General features: G+C 36.7%; 1 protein-coding gene across 2 annotated transcripts in view; it reads left to right on the top strand.

The window, feature by feature from the left end:
* The first annotated feature begins 607 nt into the window (after positions 1-607).
* Positions 608-10,403, top strand: part of KYNU (kynureninase) — a 107,255-nt gene continuing 97,459 nt past the window's right edge. The window contains exons 1-3 of one of the 2 annotated variants that reach the window (XM_072122221.1): positions 608-687; positions 4,781-4,959; positions 9,461-9,581. In XM_072122221.1, the coding sequence (XP_071978322.1) occupies positions 4,791-4,959; positions 9,461-9,581 (290 nt within the window). In that variant the 5' untranslated portion in view covers positions 608-687; positions 4,781-4,790. Of the gene's footprint in view, positions 703-4,780; positions 4,960-9,460; positions 9,582-10,403 lie in introns of both variants that reach the window. The other variant, XM_072122222.1, reaches the window with a different exon arrangement.

Below are 10,403 nucleotides of genomic sequence, written 5' to 3'. Positions count from 1 at the left end.
CTGGCATGTGGCAAATGTAAAGAATTTTGGTTCCTAACTGACCGAAAACGGGGAAGGTTTATTCTGCTCTCACGTCAGATTAATAATAGTGTCACTCCGTTGTATCTCTGCTTTGTCACATTTAGGCAGCAAAAATAGAAATCTGATACAATTTTAAGGGAAACATTAATATCAGGCACAAAAACCTTATGAGACTGGATATGAATTCCTTTGGACACGCCCCTTCAAGGACCACCCCGGACTACAGGTCATGTGTGGTACTGCAGCTCAGACCCACAAAAAACTAATTTTTAGAATCCTGAAGAATCAGTTTAAGGGGTTAATATGCCTTTCCTTATAGGGATTTGCAGCGTTAGGAATAATTGTTAATATTCCGAACCAAATAAAACGTTGCTCCTATACATAAACCTGTGAAGTTTCACCAGTACAAGGAGCATCTACCATATATATTATTCCTAAAAAACATGACGGTGCAAAAGAAGTGTTCACAAATGTTTCTCCTCCATGTGCCTGTGTGAGTAGTCAGAGTCCGCTAACCTTTAGTACCCTGCAGGTATTTGCTCATGGAGAGGGAGGGGGGGGGGGGTGATTTAAAGAGACATCACAGGATATTGCCAGTGCAGGAAGAAAAACCTTGTTATTCCACAGTGTGATCCGTGTAACTTCTATATACCAGGCAGGCATAAGGTATGTGCATAGTGGGTATGTACACACTTATACTGGGGATAGTAGGTAGTAATGGGGAAACTGGATTTATGGACACTTATACTGGGAATATACATGCTTATCCTGGATATAGTGGATATGTACAAACTTATACTGGGCATATTGGGTATATACACACTTATACTGGGTATAGTAGGTATATACACACTTATACTGGATATATACAAATTTATACTGGACATATAAACACTTATACTGGGTATTGTATGTACACACACTTATACTAGTTGTAGTGATTATATAGACAAATACTGGGTATATACATACACTTATACTTGGTATACTGGGTATATACATACACTTATACTGGGTATACTGGGGATATACACACTTATAATGGGTATTCTGGGTACATGCATACACTTATACTGTGTACTCTGGGTATATACATACACTTATACTGGGTATACTGGGGATATACACACTTATATTGGGTATATACACACTTATAATGGGTATTCTGGGTATATACATATGCTTATAATGGACTTACTGGGTATCTACACACTTGTACTGGGTATATACACACTTATACTGGGTATTCTGGGTATACACAAACTTATACTGGGTATTTTGGGTATATACATACACTTATACTTGGTATACTGGGTATATACATACACTTATACTGGGTAGACTGGGGATATACATACACTTATACTTGGTATACTGGGTATATACATACACTTATACTGGGTATACTGGGGATATACACACTTATAATGGGTATTCTGGGTACATGCATACACTTATACTGTGTACTCTGGGTATATACATACACTTATACTGTGTATACTGGGGATATACACACTTATATTGGGTATATACACACTTATAATGGGTATTCTGGGTATATACATATGCTTATAATGGACTTACTGGGTATCTACACACTTGTACTGGGTATATACACACTTATACTGGGTATTCTGGGTATACACAAACTTATACTGGGTATTTTGGGTATATACATACACTTATAATGGACATACTGGGGATATACACATTTATATTGGGTATATACACACTTATAATGGACATACTGGGTATCTACACACTTGTTCTGGGTATACACAAACTTATACTGGGTGTACTGGGTATATACATACACTTATACTGGGTGTACTGGGTATATACATACACTTATACTGGGTATATTGGGTATATACATACACTTATACTGGGTATACTGGGTATATACATATACTTATACTGGGTATATTGGGTATATACATACACTTATACTGGGTATACTGGCAATATACACACTTTTTTGGGTATGCTGGTTATATACACAGTCAATACTATTTACATTACATTTTATGTATACATTGACAATTTGTACAGTCCCATATGTTACATCTGTAGTCACAATCTATAACTATATTTCTTTAAATGTCTGAAAGATTAGTGCAAGATTGTTGAATACAAAGTTGCAGCAAAGTTCAATTAGACTTTTTTCAGAGGCTTTTGGTGATTTATGTAGAACGACATTAGAATAAAATGTGTTACATTTGCGCTTTGTCACCGTCACAGAGAAGGAGGGAGATGATTTGGGTTCAGCTAGATCCTGCCAGTACGGTATACACTGTAACACTGCGTCTCAGATTACTCCATAGCTCGTGGTGTTACACCAAACCATTCCATCACTGAATTCCCTGGGAATATGTGTTCATTATTGAATTGTTCAATGTTTAATTAGTTAAATACACAGGGATTATGCAGTGGAGTAACAAGTGCAAACTTACTATAGGATTTGGTCCCCATATACTGCCCATTACACTTCTGAATACACATGTACGCTGCACAGACATATACACATACACTGTATATACATTACACACATACAGTATACCAGATATATACTCTCATTGTATATACACATACACCGTACACATGCCACACACACATTTACACATATTATATTTGTGCTATACACAGACATACAAAATATAAGTGTAGGTACAGATGAATACGTATCCCCCATGCCCTATATACAACACCCTAATACTGGTATAATATTGCAAATATACCAGCAATGGATAAACCACACATAAATATATATCAACAGTGAATGTACTGCACATAAATCTATACTGGCAGGAAATATGCCACACATAGATACATAAACGTACTGCACAGTGTTGTACTGTATCATGCATTTACAGACATAATTTAAAGTGTAAATTGTAGCTGCTGTCCTTCCCCTCTGTGGTTGACTGGTCCATCCTAATCTTCATCCTGGTGCATAGCTCACAAGTGACAATTCCTCTATAACAGGTGTAGAACGACTTCTCCTGGCCATGATTTATGGCTTATGAATGTTGCGGCCCCAGTGTCTTCACCTCCATGCAGTACATCTCCACACTGTGCTCCTGAAGAGATCACAGTCACAAACTGTACAGTGCATCCAAGTATTTGATGTACAAAATCAGGACTCCCTTATTCATTCCTATGCAGTGCCAACACCCTCTCACTATTTTTATGTAGCACAGCATTCCATCCTTTCATAAAGTATATGTATATACCGTATATACTCGAGTATAAGTCGACCCGAATATAAGCCAAGGTACCTAATTTTAACACAAAAACTAGGAAAACCTATTGACTTGAGTATAAGCCGAGGATGGGAAATTCATTGGTCACAGCCTCCCAGTATATAGCCAGCCCCCTGTAGTATATAGCCTGCAAGCCCTTGTAGTATAAAGTCTGCCAGCCCCCTGTAGTCTATAGCCTGCCAGCCCCCTGTAGTTTACAGCCTGCCAGCCACAGTATTATACAGCCTGCCAGCCCTGTACTATACAGCCAGCCCCTAGAATACAGCCTGCCAGCCCTGTAGTATACAACCTGCCAGCCCCTGTAGTATACAACCTGCCAGCCCCTGTAGTATACAGCCTGCCAGCCCCTGTAGTATACAGCCTGCCAGCCCCTGTAGTATACAGCCTGCCAGTCCCTGTAGTATACAGCCTGCCAGCCCCTGTAGTAAAAAAGAAAAAAATAACATTGTACTCACCTTTCCGACGTCCCCCGTAGGTCCTCTTCTGTTTCTGATGCTCCGGTGCCACCTCGGGCCCTATGCTCCACTTCTGCTCCTCCTCGGGATGTTACGCTCCTCTTCAGGTCTTCGCGTTTGGCTGGCACAAAGAATTACGTCAGTCGCTTGCGGACATCATTGTATGTGAGCCGCCGGCAACCCGAGGTGACCCAAAGAGGAGCCAAAGAGGTGCGGATGAACCCGAGGAGGATCGAAGAGCCTGAGACGGCGCGGCAACAGAAGAGGACCTACGGGGGACGTCGGAAAGGTGAGTACAATGTTAAGTTTTTTTATAGATTCGGGTATAAGCCGAGTTAGTGTTTTTTAGCACAAATTTTGTGCTGATAAACTTGGCTTATGCTCGAGTCTATACGTTAAGTATATATAAGTATATATAACACCTCACATTGATAAAATTGTGGAACATGAGCATAGAGGAACCACCCCATGAATGCAATATTCAGCAGTCCCTCCTTATTAATTAATCTTGCGTTCTGCAATCCCTCCTCCTTATTGAGTTATACTAAGTTCAGCAGCACCCCCATATTGATTCAGAAAGCAGCACCACCACCATTAATTAATAATGCTGTCTTCAGGAACCTGTCACTACCTAAAAATGACTTTCCTGTTGACAGGTTCCCTTTAAAACTAGACTTTACACTAATTCATTAAAACAAGACTCGTAACCAAATCCAGAACCCCTGGTGTGGCTTTAACTATGTAATTAAACCTTCATGTACACCCCCGGCGGTTTACACTAATCAGTTTTCTTTTAACTTACCTATATATATATGGGTTGTAATGAAAATGACAAAAAGTGAACAATTGAAAGGAGTCTGAGTAGTTTCCGTACCCCTGCACATTGAGTAGGAGGTAAAGTGAGTGCACCCCTGGCGCATTAATTGGGTTCTGAAACAGGAGACCCCATAATATAACTGCCTCCCATATATTATATAGTATATATATTAATCACACTGACACAGTACATTAGCTATACATGATACACTGTCTGTACTTCAGGTCCGTCCTCATGGATACACTGAGTCATATGTCACCGGTAACAAGGTTAGAGCACCTGGCGTCGGAGCTGGGGTGCAGCGCGCTGGATGAGGACCTCGCTCTCTATCTGGACAATGAAGATGAATTGAAGCCCCTCAGACAATGTTTTCACATTCCAAGGATTAAGGATTTGCCAACAAGTAAGAAGCTTTATTATCTTTTTGGAGACTTTGGCTTCGATTCTGAATATTTTTGTTAACACAGTGAAATGTAATCATAGAAGAAGCTCCAGACAGAAATGGATTTAAGTTTAATAAAGTGGAGCAGGGCCAGGAGCGAAATATCAGATGTCCCTCCAGCGTCAGTGCGACACATAATGAGGTCAGGACAGGACGAGGACCTGAGAGGACAAATTATACAAAGAGCCATTCTAGTGTCACACTGATCCGGAGAAATGTAGAACATAATGGGGGTCATTTACTAAGGGCCCGATTCACGTTTTCCTGACGTGTTACCCGAATATTTCCGATTTGCGCCGATTTCCCCTGAATTGCCCCGGGATTTTGGCGCACGCGATCGGATTGTGGCGCATCGGCGCCGGCATGCACGCGACGGAAATCGGGGGCCGTGGCCGAACGAAAACCCAATGGATTCGGAAAAACTGCCACATTTAAGAAAAAAAATGTGTCGCGAAAATTACACTTACCTTCACCAGGTATAGGCCGGTGAATTTCAGGGCATTCCAGCGCGCCTCCGGGGAACTTCAGCGCAGCAGCGCCACCTGGTGGACGGCGGAGGAACTACCTTAGTGAATCCCGGCCAGACCCGAATCCACCGCAGAGAACGCGCCGCTGGATCGCGAATGGACCGGGTAAGTAAATCTGCCCCTATATGTATCTATATATCTATCTATCTCATATCTATCTCCTATCTATCTATCTCATATCTATCTATCTATCTATCTATCTCATATCTATCTCCTATCTATCTATCTATCTATCTATCTATCTATCTATCTCATATCTATCTCCTATATATCTATCTCATATCTATCTATCTATCTATCTATCTATCTCATATCTATCTATCTATCTATCTATCTATCTATCTATCTATCTATCTATCTATCTATCATCTATCTATCTCCTATCTATCTCATATCTATCTATCTATCTATCTATCTCATATCTATCTATCTATCTCATATCTATCTCCTATATATCTATCTCCTATCTATCTATCTATCTCATATCTATCTCCTATATATCTATCTCATATCTATCTATCTATCTATCTATCTATCTATCTATCTCATATCTATCTATCTATCTATCTATCTATCTATCTATCTATCATCTATCTATCTCCTATCTATCTCATATCTATCTATCTATCTATCTCATATCTATCTATCTATCTATCTCATATCTATCTCCTATATATCTATCTCATATCCATCTATCTATCATCTATCTATCTCCTATCTATCTCATATCTATCTATCTATCTATCTCATATCTATCTATCTATCTCATATCTATCTCCTATATATCTATCTCATATCTATCTATCTATCTATCTATCTATCTATCTATCTATCTATCTATCTCATATCTATCTATCTATCTATCTATCTATCTATCTATCTATCTCATATCTATCTATCTATCTATCTATCTCATATCTATCTCCTATATATCTATCTCATATCTATCTATCTATCTATCTATCTATCTATCTATCTATCTATCTATCTATCTATCTATCTCATATCTATCTATCTATCTATCTATCTATCTATCTATCTATCTATCATCTATCTATCTCCTATCTATCTCATATCTATCTATCTATCTATCTATCACCTATCTATCTCCTATCTATCTATCTATCTATCTATCTATCTATCTATCTATCTATCTCCTATCTATCTATCTATCTATCTATCTATCTATCTCATATCTATCTATCTATCTCATATCTATCTCCTATCTATCTCATATCTTTCTATCTATCTATCTATCTATCTATCTATCTATCTATCTATCTATCTATCTCATATCTATCTATCTATCTATCTATCTATCTCATATCTATCTATCTATCTATCTATCTATCTATCTATCATCTATCTATCTATCTATCTATCTATCTATCTCATATCTATCTATCTCATATCTATCTATCTATCTATCTATCTATCTATCTCATATCTATCTATCTATCTATCTCATATCTATCTATCTCATATCTATCTATCTATCTATCTATCTATCTATCTCATATCTATCTATCTATCTATCATCTATCTATCTCCTATCTATCTCATATCTATCTATCTATCTATCTCATATCTATCTATCTCATATCTATCTATCTATCTATCTATCTATCTATCTATCATCTATCTATCTCCTATCTATCTCATATCTATCTATCTATCTATCTATCTATCTATCTATCTCATATCTATCTATCTCATATCTATCTATCTATCTATCTATCTATCTATCTCATATCTATCTATCTATCTATCGCATATCTATCTATCTCATATCTATCTATCTATCTATCTATCTATCTATCTATCTCATATCTATCTATCTATCTCATATCTATCTATCTATCTATCTATCATCTATCTATCTCCTATCTATCTCATATCTATCTATCTCCTATCTATCTATCTATCTATCTATCTATCTATCTATCTATCTATCTATCACCTATCTATCTCCTATCTATCTATCTATCTATCTATCTATCTATCTATCTATCTATCTATCTATCTCCTATCTATCTATCTATCTATCTATCTCATATCTATCTATCTATCTATCTATCTATCTATCTCATATCTATCTCCTATCTATCTCATATCTTTCTATCTATCTATCTATCTATCTATCTATCTCATATCTATCTATCTATCTATCTATCTATCTCATATCTATCTATCTATCTATCTATCTATCTATCATCTATCTATCTATCTATCTATCTCATATCTATCTATCTCATATCTATCTATCTATCTATCTATCTATCTATCTATCTATCTATCTATCTATCTCATATCTATCTATCTATCTATCTATCTCATATCTATCTATCTCATATCTATCTATCTATCTATCTATCTATCTATCTATCTATATATCTTCTATCTATCTATCTATCTATCTATCTATCTATCTATCTATCTATCATCTATCTATCTATCTCTCCTATCTATCTCCTATCTATCTATCTTTCATCTATCTATCTCCTATCTATCTATCTATCTATCTATCTATCTATCTATCTATCTATCTATCTCATATCTATCTCCTATATATCTATCTCATATCTATCTATCTATCTATCTATCTATCTATCTATCTCATATCTATCTATCTATCTATCTATCTCCTATCTATCTATCTATCTATCTATCTATCTATCTATCTCCTATCTATCTATCTATCTATCTATCTATCTATCTATCTATCTATCTATCGGTAAATAAGTGTCAGTACAATGTGCTGCCTCATTCTATTACCTGCAATGAGCATTGAGCTTAGAGAATATTTTCAGACCTTTTCTGTAAATTCTTTGTGCAGCCTATAGATCCCTCCGCACTTATTACACACACAAGCAAATGCACTTTTTAGGGTTAGTGACTCCCTGAAAAAACAAATCACAAGCAACCGGCATAATTCATTCTATAGTGGAGCTTCCTATAGCCATGAGTGCAAAGTGCAAGTATATCCCTACAGGGTCGGCTCCTCTCCCGCGTCCTGGACTCTGATCTCTGCTTAGTCTTTACTCTATTACTTTGGAAGTTGGTTTTAAAGGGAACCTGTCACCAGGAGGCCCATGTTTAGCACTCCCCCAGTCCCCACAGAGCATAGTACATACACTGCCAAAGTGTTTTTGTATAAAAAAAATTGGTTTTACAGAAAAAAAGTAATGTTATATTGTACCTTTCATTAACATCTGCTGTTTGACTAGGCAGTTTCCTTTTGGGAGGAGCTGGAAAGGAGCAGTTCCCCCCCCACCCTTGGGAAACAGCTCCTCCATGTGACCTTTTCAAATATATGAAAACACCCATCACTGGGCTTAGCGACGCCCCCTACTCCTCTACAGCCAATCCCGAGTGTGAGGAGTTATTCATATATTTGAAAAGGTCACATGTTTCCCAAGGGTGGGGGGGGCTGCTCCTTTCCAGCCCCTCCCAATTGGCAACTGCCTAGTCACACAGCAGATGCTAATGAAAGGTACAATATAACATATCTTTTTTTCGGTAAAACCTATTTTTTATACAAAAACACTTTGGCAGTGTATGTACTATGCTCTGTGGGAACTGGGGGAGTGCGAAAAATGGGTCTCCTGGTGACAGGTTCCCTTTAACTATTATCTTCACATCACAGAGCAGGATTCTCATTCATTTGGACCAATACACCAGATTTTATTTACACCTTTTTATTATGAGCTTTCGAGAATATTAGTGTGTTGATCGGTAAAGGAGGCGTGGCCTAATGTTACCAATTTGCCAAAAATCACAAAAAAAATACAAATTATTAATCAAAATTTCTGTTCAAGAACTTTAAGCATTGAATTCTATTGACCAATGGGCCAAACCAAGTCCTAGTGATGCTCTACTGTGAAATATCTGTTATTACTGGGCTTTTAGATTCTGTTTTTATACTTGTATTCCAGCTGATCAATCTCTCGTCAATGAAGAAGAGGAATGTGTGTATTTTTGCGGCAATTCCCTTGGGCTTTTACCAAAAATGGTGAAGCCTTATCTTGACGAAGAACTGGACAAGTGGGCCAAGATGTAAGTATGGGTTTCATGCCACCATTTATAGTCCAGCTTCCTTTTTTGGTTGTTACTGTTTGCTTTTAGTTTGTCCAAGAACTACAATATCACACCGTCACAGTAGGTACCTTCATGCAATTTTGATTCAGAGTTTAAAAAGTTTATAAAAAAATGCATAAAAAATATATTCAATGGCAAAAATAAGCCCCAAATAGAAAAGAGAAAAAAAAATAAGAAAAAATTTGCTTCGCACCTCCTAAATGTAAAAAATAAACAAGCGCAGAGTTCATAGATACCATATAGTCACATGATCACACGAATAAATCAGCATAAAATCAATTTAATTGTAACAACCAAAAATCTGCTTTTCAGCTACAAATTTTACAACCTGCAAAATAAAGTGATTAAAAAAAGTAAAGCCTTATATATTTTTTTTGAATCAGACAACCTGTCAATTGCAATTGTCTTGATTACCAAGTCAGTGCTACCCTCGTGCTACTTTGTGGCAAACAGAAATTGTTTAAAAAATATCCATGAAAACATTCTTTTTCACATAAAACTGACATCAAAGCAGAGGTTTAAATAGAGATGTATTTGTAGACTATTTGTAGACAGATATATAAATAATAAGTGAATAGATTTAATACCACAATATACAACAGCAATAGAAATTTACACTGCCAAAAATGCTAAAATAAAAGTCATGAAATATCTGGCTGTAATCCACACATCATATTAAAAAAAAAAAAAAACAACGTAAAAAGCTCCCATTCTGTCAAAATATTTTCAGAAATATATTCAGAAAGCACATCCATATATACAAATATAACTTAATTTACC

The sequence above is a fragment of the Engystomops pustulosus genome, chromosome 8, assembly GCF_040894005.1.
Source record: "Engystomops pustulosus chromosome 8, aEngPut4.maternal, whole genome shotgun sequence".
Taxonomy (NCBI): domain Eukaryota; kingdom Metazoa; phylum Chordata; class Amphibia; order Anura; family Leptodactylidae; genus Engystomops; species Engystomops pustulosus.
Note: the sequence above shows the minus strand (reverse complement) of the source record. Positions and strands in the feature narration are given on the sequence as shown.